Source organism: Falco punctatus, assembly GCF_963210335.1.
Source record: "Falco punctatus genome assembly, chromosome: 3".
Classification (NCBI taxonomy): domain Eukaryota; kingdom Metazoa; phylum Chordata; class Aves; order Falconiformes; family Falconidae; genus Falco; species Falco punctatus.
Genome location: NC_137582.1, coordinates 115,325,590 through 115,340,737, shown reverse-complemented (window position 1 = coordinate 115,340,737; position 15,148 = coordinate 115,325,590). Strand labels below are relative to the sequence as shown.

The window sequence follows — 15,148 nt, the reverse complement described above, 5'->3', positions numbered from 1 at the left end:
AGCAGCGGTCGGGTGGGTGATGTGGTGTGGGCAAAGCAGTGTGGCACGTTGGAGAGGTGTGGGCCAGGGGAGGCAATACTGGACAAGTTGGGGGTTTTTTTGGCAGGAAAACCTAGGGAGGTTCTTTAACAGAACGGGAGGGAGATTGAACAAAAAAAGAAAGATGCTTCTGGCTTTGTTTGTGGGTCTGGCTACTCTGGCCCCTCATCTTGTAAAGCCATGAGTCTGAAATACCTCTTCTACGCCTAAATAACTTCTCTCGTACCTTCTTTCCAAGGGGGCGATGGCTGCCACATACTCTGCACTGCACAGCTCCAAGCCGAGCCCCCAGCTGAAGCCCATTGAATCCTCCATTCTGGCGCAGAGGCGGGTGAAGAAGCTTCCTTCCACCACGCTGTGAGGCTGGGGTGGTTGGCAGCCGTGCAGCACGGGGCGAGCACACACCGGGCTTTGCACGCCTGCAGAAGGCGAGGAGCGGGAGAGCGGGCGGGCAGCGCTGGCACAGGAGCTCCTTCGAGGACTTGTTCCCAAAAGGCCACGTGCCTCCCTGTTTCTGAAAGACTGGCTCCTCCTCGTGTGGACTGATCTTTGCTGAGAGAACTTCACTGTAACACTTTTTTTGAAGTGTAAATTGTCGATTTTTAAAGACATCCATCTGTGTATATGAGAACTAGAATGTATAGCTGATGTCAAGTGGCACTAAAAAGCAGCTCTGATTCACCCTTTCCCGTGTAGGGCCAGACATTTGTTGCAGCTACATCATTGCTTGGAATCAATCCTCTCCAACACCACTGCAGCTGGAAGACTGCATCACGTTTGGGGTTTAGGCTTTGGGGTTTTTCCTCCCTTGAACCGCTGGATGCCCTGCACAAAGGCAGCCCTGCAGACTCCTAGCCAGCAGCGCTCGTGTTTATCAAGGACGTCCCAGCCCTTCCTTTCACTTCTTGTGCGGGTGTGTGCAGAGCGTCAGGGCGATTCTTCAGACCCCGTTTCTTCCTCTCTCCTGCGCTCCCCCAGCCCGGCCAGCAGTTTTCTGAACAAAATAAACCACGGCTTTTCCAAACACTCCCTTAGGTGATCAGCTGTCCAGCGTACCTGCTAGGCTTGGCTCATTCCTCCCCTCTGCCCTCCCATCGTCATGTCCTCCCTGTCGCTCCCTGGGCAGTGTCACCCGTGCAGGTGGCGATGGCAAAGGAATGTTCTCCGTGGCAAAGCTGAGGCTTTAGGCTGGCTCTGGCTGCTGCTTTTACCATTCTTGGTTTTCATTTCCTTCAGCAGGAACCTATGAAACAAACCATCCCTTTTTTTTTTTTTTTTTTTAATTTTTAACTTTGTTCTACAGCTGGTAACTCAGGGTTTCTTTCTGGATTGTACAATAAACGTGTCATTCAGTTGACGTTATTTTACTGACTGACTTTGAGCTGCAGAATAAGCAACCCCAGTCATTTCCCGACATCACATGGGGATAATGATTCTTGCCTGCCTTTTGGGAGATCTGCAAAGCTTTTTCATCTGGCCCTGCGATGGGAAAACCAGCAGTAGTGGAGTAGGGCTGCATATTATGCCACCTTCTCTCAGGTGCAATACCTCACCTTGCAGTGGGAAGTAATTAGAACCAGTTATAGAATAAGGCAGTAATCAACAGGAAAGGTGGCAAGACGTGGGCTGCAGAGGGGAATTTCTTACTCTCAGGACATTTTAGTGCAAATAGAAACCAACCCTTGGAGGCAAACTGCTAGAAATAAATTCCTGACCTATTCTGACTTGCAGGGCATTGCTGGAGCTCCTTCGTTCACTGGTGGCTGTTTCTTGGGAGGAGCAGGAGAGCTACAAGGACTGCAAATGCTGACGTGCTCAAGGACGCAACTGAAGTCAGCAAAGGTTCTCATGTGAATTTCTGCTACCTTGGGCTGATCGTATAACGAGAAGGGAGACCTCCTTTTTTGCTTTTCCCTTTTCCTTAGTCCCAGTTGACTCTAAAATGGAGAATTCCATAAAAAACTTTCTCTGAGATGTACAGCTCTCTCTTCCTCTACCCTTATCCAGGCAGGTCCTGTTTCAATCCCTGGAGCAGCCGGTGAGAAGCTGAAATAGTCACATTTTTTTCCCCTGTATTTATTCCAAGTGCTGTCCTGGTGTCCAGTGCCGCTGAGAGGAGGTGGCCAGCACCAGTGCACACTGGGTCTTCTCACTGGTATTGCCACCGACCCCCAGCAGAGCTGGATTTAATGTTTTGCTGATAGCTGGGGAGGGGGACGCTCCACCACACAAAATACCTCCCTTAAAAATTTTTGCTTTCTCTGGCACAGTGTTTGTGTTGGTGTCGATGAACCTGACTTATGTTTCCTACAACTGTGCAGTTAACTCTCCTGCCAGCGAAAAGGTTTGCAAGGTTTAGGTACCTGAAACAAATACAGTAATTTTAAACAGCTTCTTTCTGGAGCTGGAGTCAGTCCCTTTGGGTGCTGTTGGGATTGAAGCAGACACCTCAACAATTTTTCAGAATATTTCCTATGGTGCACTTCAAGGGTGAGGTCTGAAACCTCAAACAAGTGGATTGGGTTGGACGTGCTGGCGGTGATCACCACTCACTGTGAACCTCTCAACAGTACAGACTGTCAGGATGGGTCTTAAACCAAACATTTGCCCTGCTTGGATGGTAGCTAGCTTGTTCGTATGAAACTGTAAATGTTTTCCAATAGCAGTCAGGAAAAACAATCCTCCCTGTAACGGTGCTGGTGTGAGGCCAACTGGTGACCACTCCAAGACGCGTAGGACAAGCAGGTGCAAGGCGCTGTGGGCACAGGGCGAGCAGCCCACAGTTGCTACAGGCTCTGCTTGGCCAGGAGATGATAACCAGAGCATCAAACCCTGGTACCTGGGGTGTCAAACCCCTCCACCTCGCTGGGGTCTTCAGTCAGAGGAACTTTGTGTTTAGTGCAGCTGTAGGCTCTGGGACCTCCATCACTTTGGAGAACATGGTGAACAAGAAGGGCTACACCTTGCTTTCTGGGGTGCTTTTAACCAAGTTGTTTTGAGTGATCCTTCCAAAAGTAAAAATAAGTCTTGATTTTTAGTTCCAAATCAACAAAGTGCTGTTACTTTTTTAATTCTAGTGCTCAATAAACATGGACTTGTTGATCTTTCTGTGTATGAGAACCGTAGGTGTTTGTTAACGGGTCGGGTGGGCCTTCTTGGTCGCTTTCTGATTTTGTCCTGGCAGTATTAAACCTTTGCCAAAATACAGCTGGGACCAGCTGCTGTCATCTTAACTGAAATTGCATTATTTGAGGTGAGACTTGGGCCTGTGGCAGGCTGGGTCTCTCATGCCTGTTGGGGGGAGCTGGTGTCTTAGAGAAGACCAAACAGTCTGCTCTCATAAGAGTTTGAGGTCGTTCAGCTTTAACTTGGGACAAAGAGGATGTACAGCTTTGTCTTGATTTGAAAAGGGACAAAACTGCATCTGACTTTCATACATAAGGAAATCTTTACAAGGAAAACTGCTTGTGGTACTTCAGGTGTTTAATAGTCAACTTGACCTTTAAGATTTTGTCCTGTGTGTCTGTATGAAAGCTCAAGAGAGCAGAAATACCGGAATCCAGCCTCAAATAGCTGAGTCTACCTAGAATTAACCTGTGCGGAAATAGCATGTTAATCCATAGACAAGGAGCCTGAAAATAATATTGAACAGCTCTATAATAATACAGCTTCTGTATCGGAAAGGTTAAACTTTCCTATTTGAGGGTATAAATAAGTAACTCTTCTGTTGTAAAAGAGGTTGACCCAGCTGAGAGGCTGTTTTCCATCTTCCCACTGTGTAAAGTAGTCGTGCCTTCCTCTTAATGATGTGGTACTGACCTCTGTCAAATTAACTGGAGCATAAATAAATGTATTTTGGCCTGATAAATATTCCCATCATGATTCTTTAGGCTGCCTTTAAAACTAAAGGCCAGTAGCTTCCTCAGCAATCGTGGGGTTTTTTTTTTCCCCTTAGTGAAACTTCACTGAGCAACCAATCTGTTTTTTAACTTTCTATCCAGTTAATGCAAATACCCTCTTCAAGTCCCCACCTTCGAATTAGTTCATGTAATTCTTTCTCCTGCGTCTTTAGGCATTTGTGGACAGTGAATTGCGCAGCTGGTGGCCTCCTGGGTGCTACCACCTCCTCGTGGTAGCCCCTGCTGCCTTCCCAAGAACGTGGGAGGCTTCGGAAGTACTCGGTGACTACAAGTGTGTTTGACGGTATGTGGGGCAGACACTGCGCTTTCATGTAATATTCAACAATTTAATCCCTCTTTTACCGCAAAGAAAACATTTGAAATATTTCAAGGTCTTCTTTGGCAAGTACATAGGGGGCTCTGAATAAAACCTTCATTCATGCTATGAAAGCTGGAGGTCCGCTGCTGATCCATTTTCTTGCCTCTGGTTATTAAAACATCAAGCTGTCTTACTACTTAAGCTCAGCTAACTTGCTGCCTTCCTCCTTTTGTGTTACACTGGAACACCTGCCATTAATACTAATTCTACTCTGGAGAGAAACTCCCTTTCAGATATGCTTGTCTGAAAATAAATTGACATGTAAAAGGTCTCTTTTGTCAAGAAGTGCATGTAAAGTGCTGGGGTAAGAAGCTGATCGCTTACAAAAGGAGCCACCGACTCTTCAAATGATGTGTGTGAAGGGGGTTATAAATGTTAAATATTGAGGGTGATGCTGTAAATGGGCTGACGTGATACGACTAGAGAAGGGTTGCATAGCTGCATCCTCTCTTTGCTGTTAAGACTTTACAATTTGGGGTGATTTTTGTCTAAACTTGCAGTGATAAAACTTCTGCATTGTCTCGGGGTGAATGGCTGAGCTCCTTAGGGACCCATCTGGAGAAAATCTTTTTTTAGAAAACGTGTTGCTGTTATGATTAACTCCTTGCTTTGTAACACATGCAAAAACCCTAGGAGCATCGGTGCTGAGCCTTCGATTTAGATGTGCAGTGAACTCCAGGGCTCTATTATTTTTCCTGGGACAAAAGTTTGCATCACTTTCAATAGGAAGCAGTAAAAGAATCCTCGGTTAGAGTATTTATTCTGTCATACAGGCAGCAGTGTGAGACAGCAAAAGGTAAATATTTTTATTTTTAATAGAATGATTTTCTTGGAGTTCCTCATACCCTTATGGGGGCTATGGCTGTCTCCTAAGAAAATGTTTTTCGTCATATTCAGATGAAATTTCTTGTGTTTCAGTTTCTGTGTGTTACGTAGGTTCTTTGGGCCAGGCTTTAGAGGGGAATGACACTGATTCGAAACCTGCTTCAATACTCAAAATATGGGATCCTGTGACTGTGGATCAAGTTTTAAGTTTTGTGGTGCGGACTTGGTTTTCACCTGCTGCTCGTGAGGTTTCTGGGTCTTCTAGGGAAGAAGTAATTCACTTCATAATTAAGATCGAGTCAAAATATGTTCAGGGCTTGAAAGAACAGAAGTGAAACGTGCCAATTACAGAAACCTTCTAGATTAGCTGGTGTCATTTCTGGTTTATCAAACGAGTACAAACTCCTGTGTGCTGCGTAGCTCAAATGCTGTCTTCTTTTTAAACAGCAGATGGTGTTAGAAACCTGTAACAGGTGGATCCTCTTCAGTTTTATGCGAGATAGCAGAAATCGCAGCAATTTCTCATTTCCCTAGGGGTAGTTTCTTCACAAGATAAACAGTAAGCTGGCCCTCTACTGGGATAGTTATTACAGAAGGAAAAACTTTTGAATCACCCGTGTTCATACGAAAGAAAGCAATTCTGGTTATAATAAAAGGAACCTGGTAATGGTCTCCATAATCCTCTGTTAGCAACTCTAAAAGCGAGATGTAGTGGGAGAAATGAGCTGTGTTTGCTGGTGCGCCTCAAAATCCGGCTCCAATCTGCCATAGTCTATTGGTTTCTTGTCTATGATAATAGCACTTTGCATGCTTAAAGTGTTTTATAAACATTTAATTACTGCAGCATTTGACTCGAAGCCAGGAACCTCTCATTCATCTGCTTCTTGCAAGGTTTGTGAAAATGATATTCAAATTACAGAATTACAGGGAGGGCTGAGTTCAAACTTCAGTTAAAGAAACCTCCATCAGTCGGGATCTGTGAGCATCGCTTGTCTCCGCTGCCACATTTGCAAAGTGAATTACTTCTTCGGCAGTGGAAACAGTAACGTGTTTTTGAATGCCTATAGATTTGAGGATTTGTCAGTACCCCAGGACAGGGAGCTGCATTTTAATCATGTTAGGGAAACGATATGCTAAATTCTCCTCTGCCTGTGCTGTACGAACTTCTAAGGCAGGCGGGATTGCAGCTGTGTCTAGACTAGAGCCGTGTTTGATCCCCCATCCCCACGGTGTCCTCTGCTGCCATAAGCAGTAGGAAAATCATTATTTGTTAAAAGTCGCTTTTTTCCCCACCCACCAAACTACTTGTAATTTGAACATGTCTTCCCCACCCCAACTCCCAGCTCGTTTTTTTCTTTTTAAAAAGGTAGAGAACTGCAGGCCTACAGCATGATTTTTCTGCTGTGCCATCGACATACCCACCGCCTGCCTTCCTTGGCCAGCTCAGTGCCTCAGCCTGCGGGGAAGCCCCCAGTCATCATGGGGTTTGTGATGCCAAGTGGAAAAAACAATTAAAGGTAAAAAAGCTTATATCGGATTAATAATTTCTGTCCACCCACCTGCTTCTTTCACCAGCTCCCTTTTCTGTACAGCAGGCTGTTAAATGCAGACTGAGTGTGCAGTAACAGAGATAATTTACTTTCCATGAAAACAAAGAAAGACTTGCTGGCTGGCTGTGCGTGTGTTTTCGTGGATACACGCAAATGATCGCTTCTGGTCAGGGCAGGAAGCCCAGAGGAGAAGTTGTTCCTCTACAAGGCACGTATGAGTTGACCCTGATCTCACTGGCTTGAGGAAGGGTTATTCTAAACTATCAAGGAAAAAAAACACGGTCTGCAACTGCTAATGTTTCCAGTCTTAACTGTAATTCTGAAGGCATACTGTGAGCCTGCTGCAATAAATGCCATTGGTGGCAATTAGATGCTTTTTAATGAGACAGATCCCCAATTTCAAGGCCCCAGATCACTTGCTGCTACACACCCCCTCTGTTCAGTGAGTTGTGAGCATATGATGAGCAGCGACTCACGAAGTAAAACAGGAGTCCCTTTTCCTGTTCTGTTTAAAGAAGGGGTAGGGAGCTCTTCTGATGTTTCATTAAAGCTGGCTTTTCTCCTTGTGGCAGAGCAGATTTAATCAGACCCGCCTCCTAGTTCCAGCTGCTGGGTTTGAACACTCTGATCTGTGTACTGGGTGCACATCTAATTATGGAGGCAATTCCCATGGATACCATGAAGAATTGTCTGTACTGGCAAAAATTATCCCAGCTGGGAAAATGGTGAAGGAAAATGCATTGAAATATCCAGGAAGAGAAACAAAAGTTTCTGGAAATGTAAGTGAAAAACATTTCTGGTGTTCTTGCACCCCAGTGTGCAAATCTTCATTATTTTAAAACTAAGATACAGGTTGTTTTCATTCTGGTTTGCAAGAGCTAATCCAGAGTTGCTGACTTCTTGTGCTGCTGGGGGATTTACCAGCACAACAAAACAGAATTTTCCCCCTTCCTTGTTATCTACATCCACTCGGGATGGATTTTTTGCCCTTGCTTTTGTACCCTGCAAGGTTCCCTCTGTTCCCCTGTACCACATGAGAAGTGTGTTTCAAGAAAATGGCCAACAGTTTGTGTTTCCGTAAGGACACCACCCTGGGTGAGGCAGCACGCTCTCCCAGGGCGGACGCCCACCGAAGGGCTGGTAATTCTGGTTCCATCCGCAGTGCCACTGCGGCCGTATGGCACTTTGGTAAGTTACTCCCCTTCCTACCTCATTCTTCTGAAATGTATGAATTTAAATAACTTATTTCTGTGTAAGTTGCTATTTGAAGGGTCTGTTCAAGGAAAAAGAGCACTCCCTGGTAAAAAGAGAGGGGGAAACGCCTAGGCAAGTGTTTCTCAGATGTAGAAAACTAAACAAATATGATTTAAAATTATTTTGTAATTGTTCAGCTGTGAGGCCTTGTGTTCAAACTGCATGGGGAAAAAACAGATTTTTTTTTTTTTTTTTAACTACACAAATAAGTCCTTTTGAGGGTTGTTTTTTGCTTTGGGTTTGTTTGGAGGTTTTGGGGAACATCCTAATCAGCTACACAATGGTTGTAACTTGTATTTATTTCACTGATTTATCTCCAGCAGGAGCTCAGACACTTTTCAAGATGTTGCTAGCTAATATAAACATACAGAATAAGAAAAGCTGCAGTACTATTAGGTTGCATTTCCATCTCTTTCTCATCCAGGGCACCTGCTCCCCTTTCACTCCCTCTCCCTCTCCCTCCCTCCCTCCCTCTCCCTCTCCCCCTCCCTCCCTCCCTCCCTCTCCCTCTCCCCCTCCCCCCCCCCTCCCCTTCCCCCCTCCCCTTCCCCCCTCCCCTTCCCCCCCCCCAGCCTTCCCAGCTGTCTGTCTGTCTCATTTATGTCAATTAGAGATTCAATGCTGCCTGATTTAATTGGCCTGACTTTCCCCTCTAATAGAAACCCGAGTGAAGGCAGGGCAGGCAGCTCTCCGTGGGCTGCCTGACCGGGGAAGGAGTCTCTTTGGCGGTTGGGAGGGCTGGGGCTTGTTTGTGGAGCAGAGCACAATAACCTGTTTGTTACCATCCGCAATGGAGAGGCTGGTGACCTCCTAGCGGGGATGGCACCCAGGCAATGATGTCATTTGAAAGCTTGGGGGTATTTCTGAGCAGTTAAGGCATTTGTGCAACCAGTTGCTTACCTCAGGTTGGCTTGTAGTTTCCTCCTGCCAGGAGGCTGGCTCCACGTGCACGGAGGTCAGTAAGCAGCACAACTTCCACCTACGGCAGCTGCAGAGGGCTTGTCCTTCCTCTTGAGCCCAAGCCACCTCCAGCAGCACCTGCCTGCAAGCAAGGCTGACCAAGAGCTGGGTTTCACAGTGTTTACGGGAGGGCCTGACCCCGTTCTCCCTTTGGGCAGCAAACCTGGAAGCAAACCTGCTCAGATGAAATCTTTGCCAACCCTCCGCTCCCCCTCCGACAGCTGAATCCCAGGAACCAGATCTGACCTACTTCTTCTCCCTGGCTCCCCACTTGCGGCTCCCTGACAAATTACACAGCCCTTCTTCAGCTCTCAGCAGAAATGTGAGTTTCCCAAATAGCTGGCCCACAGAGGCGTCAATATTAAACAGCAACAGTACCACCTAGTGACTTTGACTTACAGAGAGCATCATTTAGAAGGGGAAGAGGAAATCTGTGAATTAGGAAGGCCAAGCAAGGTCCCAGATTTGCAAAGGAGATCCTATCCCTCGGTTCATTTGGATTTAGGAAACAAATTGTGCTGATGCTGCAACAGTCGTTCTTTTAGAGAGCTGTGCTGTCACGCTTCCTTGGGAGACAGTCCCATTTTTAGCCTACTGACTCCCCGTTGAACCCAGCCCTGACCCACGCTCCCTCTGCTGGTAACAAACTAATTGATTTAATGTGTTCGCAACTTCTCGTACACCCACTCGCACGCACGACAGCAAATCCTTGCAAATGCCTGAGATGAAGTTCGGGGCTGTGGTGATTTCTCAGTCCTCATAAACGCGCACCTTTTCGCTCTGGTGAGCCACTAGTGAAATCCTGAATTGGGTGCATGAAATAAATAGATACAATTCAATTTACTACATCAAAAATAGGCCCAAAACAGAGTGTAAAGGGCCTGCTCTTCACAGATCTGAAATTACATACTCTCCTTCATAGCTGAAGGGAGGAAATCAAATTAGAGCATTTATTTCTCCATCAAAGGATACTAGTCCTGATACAGGCTTGTTATGCCCCTCCATCGTTTATCACGCGCAGGCGTTACCCCTGTAAGAATCCCGGTTGACTGAGGCATCCTTTGGCGGTACTGGGTTAATGATGGGCTACGGCACATTCTGCGCTTAAGGTGGCAACTTTTCACAGCTGTTTTGTGATGCCCGTGTGCTCGTTACCTCTTTCCCAGTGCATGAGGCTGTTATCACATGCATAAAATGTACTGGATTGAGGAGAGGTGACACAAAACCCAGTGCCGCAGAACTTTAGTGCTAAAACACTCCATCAAGCCTATTAAGTGCCATTGGTACCGGCAGAAGAAATTGCTTTGCTGGCTAATCAAATGTGTCCCCTCTTTGCTGTCAAGAGTGCAGCACTGCCCTAAGTCCACCCAGCCTTGCTCGTGGGCTGATGAGTGCCTTGACAATTTTCTGGTTTCAAATTAAACAGAAAACTAAATTAGCAAATTAATTGTTTGCCGTGTTTTTCCTTGGTCCCCATCAGCTGCCTGAGGACCTGCAGCCAATCCAGAGCCCCTCTCCGCAGTCCTCAGTAGAAGGTGGAGCCCTGCGCTAGGTCCTGCTATCTACCAAGTGTCAGTCATGTTAATTTTAAATTACTTTTGTACAGCTTGGTGTCAAAACGATTAAAGCATGAAAAGAAAAACTGAACTAGGGGGAGGGAAGGGGGGGGATGGAGGGAGAGAATGAATAATTTACCTTGCATTTACAGCAAGGACACTTAGATTTCTTTAACTCCTCAATTTGGAGAAGCCTGAAACTTTTGTTTCCTCAGCTGTAACCTGCTTGGAACTATGCCTGAGCAGGTGCTCTGGATCCTCGTAGTCTACAAGGAGGCAATAACCCCCTTGCAGCACAAAGCCACGATTTTATCTCACTTTCTTCCCAGGTAAGACTTTCCTCCACACTGCACTCACCGACTGTTGCAATCCCCAACACAGACAAACCCACCCCCCCACATGCAGACCTTTTCTCCCCTCCTTGGTGCACCACTCCCAAATGGGTTTACTCCGTAACTTGCACGTACTGTGCTAGATAATTACATACTCAGAAAATACAGAAATGCATAATCAGATACAACCTTAAATGTGCAGGATTTAGGGTTGTGGGACTGCATCGTAACAGCTCTGTAGCTCTCTGCATCTAGTTTGCACGACCAGCCCATGTGCACTGTGAAAATGTTGGGGTTGGGGCACAGACTGCTTTTATCTCTCTTCCTACCTCCATTCATGGCTGCTTTCTCTTTCCAGCTACTGAATGGTATGATCAGTGGTCTTTGAAATATCATTCCGAATGTGTCGAGGCCAGAAGAACAGCAAAAAGATTTGTAAGAGGGCAACTCGACATCACCAGAAAATGTAAAACAAGTTTAGCCACTTCTGTTGCTGCTTACTGTGTCTTCAGCCTATACATAAGAGCATCTTCCATTCATTAAAAAAAAAAGGGTGTAAGTATATTGAATTATTTCATCTTGAGGGCCTACAGCTTGCAATGAGGTGCCTTTGGTAGGTGATTGCTAGTGTGGTGATGAGCCGTTTGGGAAATAAGGCTAGATACACGAGTGTGTGTATCCTGCAGGATGTGTGTGGGCTTGAACTGATTTGTCAAATTTGAGCAAAGAAAACAATTTGACTAATGGGTGTTTTCTCAAAAATGAGCATGCTGTCGTGGCAATTTTTGTTCTGTCTTGTGCTGTCTTCTCACTACCTCTCCTTAGCAGCCACAGAGACGAGACACTGGTGTCTTCTACCTGCATTTTACTTCTTTGGCCTTAGGACTAACACAGCCTTGCCAGATCCCAAACAGGTCGTGCAATGGGTTGAAAAGCGTGCTCAGAGCTTCCTCCTCCAAAAGTACTTGCCTGACTTCTCTAACGTGTTTGCTTTGGCTCCATGATCTCCACCTCTCTTCACTCTCGTGGCTACAGGTACAGGTCCTGCAACCTGCAGCGCAGGCTCTGGTGGGAAGGTGGGGAAGGTGAACACAGGGACCCTGGACCATGGCTCGCTGGGACAATGCCACCCACTCTGTGCTCCCCCAATGCCACCCACTCTGTGCTCCCCCGTGCTTCTGCTGCCTGCGCTCAGAGCACGGACACGACGTGGGTCCGCGTGGTTTGGGAGCTGTGGCTGGACTGCAGCGTCGCACAGGCTTTCACTTAAGCAGGCAGGCGTGGAAACGTTTCTTTCATTAGTAGTGGGATTCCCTTCACATGACAATGTTTCTTCAGCTGCTGATTCACAAATACATCATTTAACTGACTTTTTTCCCCCCTTTCCCATTTGGGAAGCTCCTGTAAACTTCCCTCATCCTCCGCCAGAGGCCTAGCGGGAGGCTCAGGAGATGAAGAGCAGAGTCTCTTGCAGTATATTTCAGTAACATCACTTCAGACGTACCATGTGGGAGTACTGAGTATCCAGTACTCCGGTCTGATAACCACAGCTTTCCCTGTTTAATATGCACTTAGCACTTGAACAGCCGCAATAGAAAAGTAACACCTTTTTTACTAGATTCTGCTAGTCCAGGTTCAGAGTGATCTCTGCTCACTTGAGTAACTTCAAAAAAACCCCACCAAAATACCACATTGTCAGCTGGAACATTAAAAATACAGGTGAAAATACTACACCAGATCTGGTAATTATTTAAAACAAAGCACAATTCTCAACCAGATTATCCTTCTTTTTTTTTTCCCCTAACCAAGCAGGACTGCCCTTCTACCTGGAGCTGGAGAGCTAACAAAACAGCAGGAGAGGGATTTGTATCGGATCTGTTATCAACAATACTGTTAAATCACTTCCAACTGCAAAATCTTTAAGTATCAGTTATGAAACGGTTTCAAATTCTAACTTGTCTGCCAGCCAGGCAATTAACATCATTAATTGAACAAAATTCAGCCAGAATAATTGATTTATACTTAATCACAGAACCTGAAACCTTTCAAGGTGTATCTTTGACAGTCGTGCTGAGGATCCCTGCGTCGGGCTGCGGGTGTGGGAGGCACGTTATCACTCACACAGTTCTCAGGAATCACTAAAAACACTCAAGTGGTTAATATTAAAGTGGTCAATACTGGAGTGGTTGCCATAAAAACAAGAGCACAAACAATAACTTGCTCAGACAAGAGCACACTAAAAGGACATTTAGGAATAAACCACTTTTCCTCAATTAAAAGTTTGTGAAATCAGGGAGAGCGGTGGGCTGCTTTTCTTTTTCTCTTCAACACTCGAATTTCCTGCAATTGGACAAGAAGAATTCGAGTTCTTCATTTTAATGTGTTGGGATTGGGGTTTTTTTTAGGCTTTTGATAATCCTCCCATGATAATTTAAACTACCTACCAGGCAATGTAAAGCTTCTCAGTGCAGACTATTGAATCAGCTCTTTGTTGGTAGACACTTTATCCCCTTGAAGTATCCAGGATGATTTATTCTTACGGGACATGTAGACAAAGTGACATTTTCCTATCTCCTGCTATCTAAACACAAGATTGCAATTACTCCAAAACAACTAGCATCAGAATGTGGTGTGCTATCGGCTTTTCAATAGCGGCTGTTTATTAGCTTTCCCCAGGACCTGCTTTTTTTATTGAGGGAAGAAAAAAAAAAGGATCTGGAAACAATCCATTCTCAGCCAAAGTTTTTAGAAGGAGTTGTTTTTAATTTGCTGACTTGCTCCAAAGAAAGCTGTCTGTGTGTAAATTCACAGATCTGCTGATGAGTAATCGATGAGCTTTTGTGTTTTAATATTTTGATGGTAAAAGGGAAGTGGCGCAAGGCTGACAGAATAAATACATATATTTACAAGACATTCTGTACCTATTGGAGTACAGAGACCAAAATAATAAAAGTGCAACAAAGAAAGCAACTAATTAAAAGATATTAAAAGAGAGCTGATGCCTAAACCACAAAACAGATCATCTTTAATTGACCGGTCCTGGTGAAGTGTAAAGCTGAGAGACATTTCGCTCTTAGTCCTCAAGAGCTGGAGGCTGCTCTTTCCAGTAGACCCTGAACTACATAATTTAGAGCTAAAACTGATGAATGAGACAGCAACTTCAAAGAGATCAGGAGGCCAAGGCCAACCTTCACCCTCAATTTACATTTGGATTTTAGGTTTGTAAATGAAGGCGCGCAGAGATTTAGGAATGGTGTTAAGGAAGTGGAAGCATGTGAAAAGTGTTGGGCATCTAGAATCAGGAAATTTCTATGGAAATGCTTGGTTGCTAACAGGATTTACGGGTATCTACTTGCTATAATGGATCTTTCTCTTCCACATAATTTCATTACATGTTGCCTGCTTTTCCTGAGTAGTCCCATCATCCCTCGAAACTCATGGATTCAGCAGAGGAAGGGGGTCTTGTGTGTGCGTGTGTGTGTCAAACAGTGAGGAGGAAGACCTCCACGTTTAAAGGGTGGTAAACTGGGAACCAGCAGAGTTGGAGAGATGAGCTTGTGAAAGGGAACAGGCTGGAGATGGCAGAGGAAATAGGGTGTTTGACTGTTAAGCAGAATCACTAAAGCCCATATCTAATGAACCATACGGTATTTACTGATGCTGTGTGTCCTTGCTTGCGTATCATGGGCATTTATCGGCGGACTTGCCTTCTCCTCACGTTTTTTCAACTTCATTATTTTCGCGGCTTGCATGCGCAATGCATTTTTACTCATGTCTCGTTAAATACTGTAAGTGCTAAGCGCAGACCCCACAGCCCCCTCAGCCCGGAGGTGCCCTTTAGCTGAGCGGGGCTGAGCTGCAGCCCCTTTCCCAGCCTGTTCGGCGGAGGTGAGGGGCAGAGGGGTGCGTTACACCCCAGGAAAAGGTGAACCTTTTGTTCGGAGCAAGAAAAGGGCGAGCCGGCGCCGTTCGCTCCGTTTCTTCCCTCAGGAAGAGCCGTGTGAATGTCGCCTCCCGCGGGGAGCGCGGCGGGGGCGGCCCAGGGGTCCCTGCCGGGTCCGCGGCCCCTTCCCCGGGCGGCTGAAGCGGCGCCCCCGCTCCGCGCCCGCCATCGCACCGCCTTGCGAGCGCCGCGGCAGGCAGAGGGCAGCAAAGGGAGGGTTTTTACTTTTTTACTTTTTTTTTTTTTTTTTTTTTTTTTTTTTTGTTCTCAGCCCTTTGCAATTGGAGCTTTCCAGCCCGATTGTGCTAAATGCTTATGTACCAGTGTTTCCATTTACAAACTCGACCTCCCTTCCCCCCGGGCGCTCAGCCGCTCTCCCATCAGCCGGCACCGCGGGCCCGCAGCCCCCCG

General features: G+C 46.0%; 1 protein-coding gene across 8 annotated transcripts in view; it reads left to right on the top strand.

The window, feature by feature from the left end:
* RPS6KA1 (ribosomal protein S6 kinase A1) overlaps positions 1-3,147 on the top strand; it is a 41,526-nt gene extending 38,379 nt beyond the window's left edge. For all 8 annotated transcript variants that reach the window (XM_080378760.1, XM_080378761.1, XM_080378762.1 and 5 more), the window contains one exon: positions 278-3,147. In XM_080378760.1, coding sequence (XP_080234886.1) covers positions 278-400 — 123 coding nt within the window. In that variant the 3' untranslated portion in view covers positions 401-3,147. The remainder of the gene's footprint in view (positions 1-277) is intronic.
* The last annotated feature ends 12,001 nt before the right edge of the window (positions 3,148-15,148 follow it).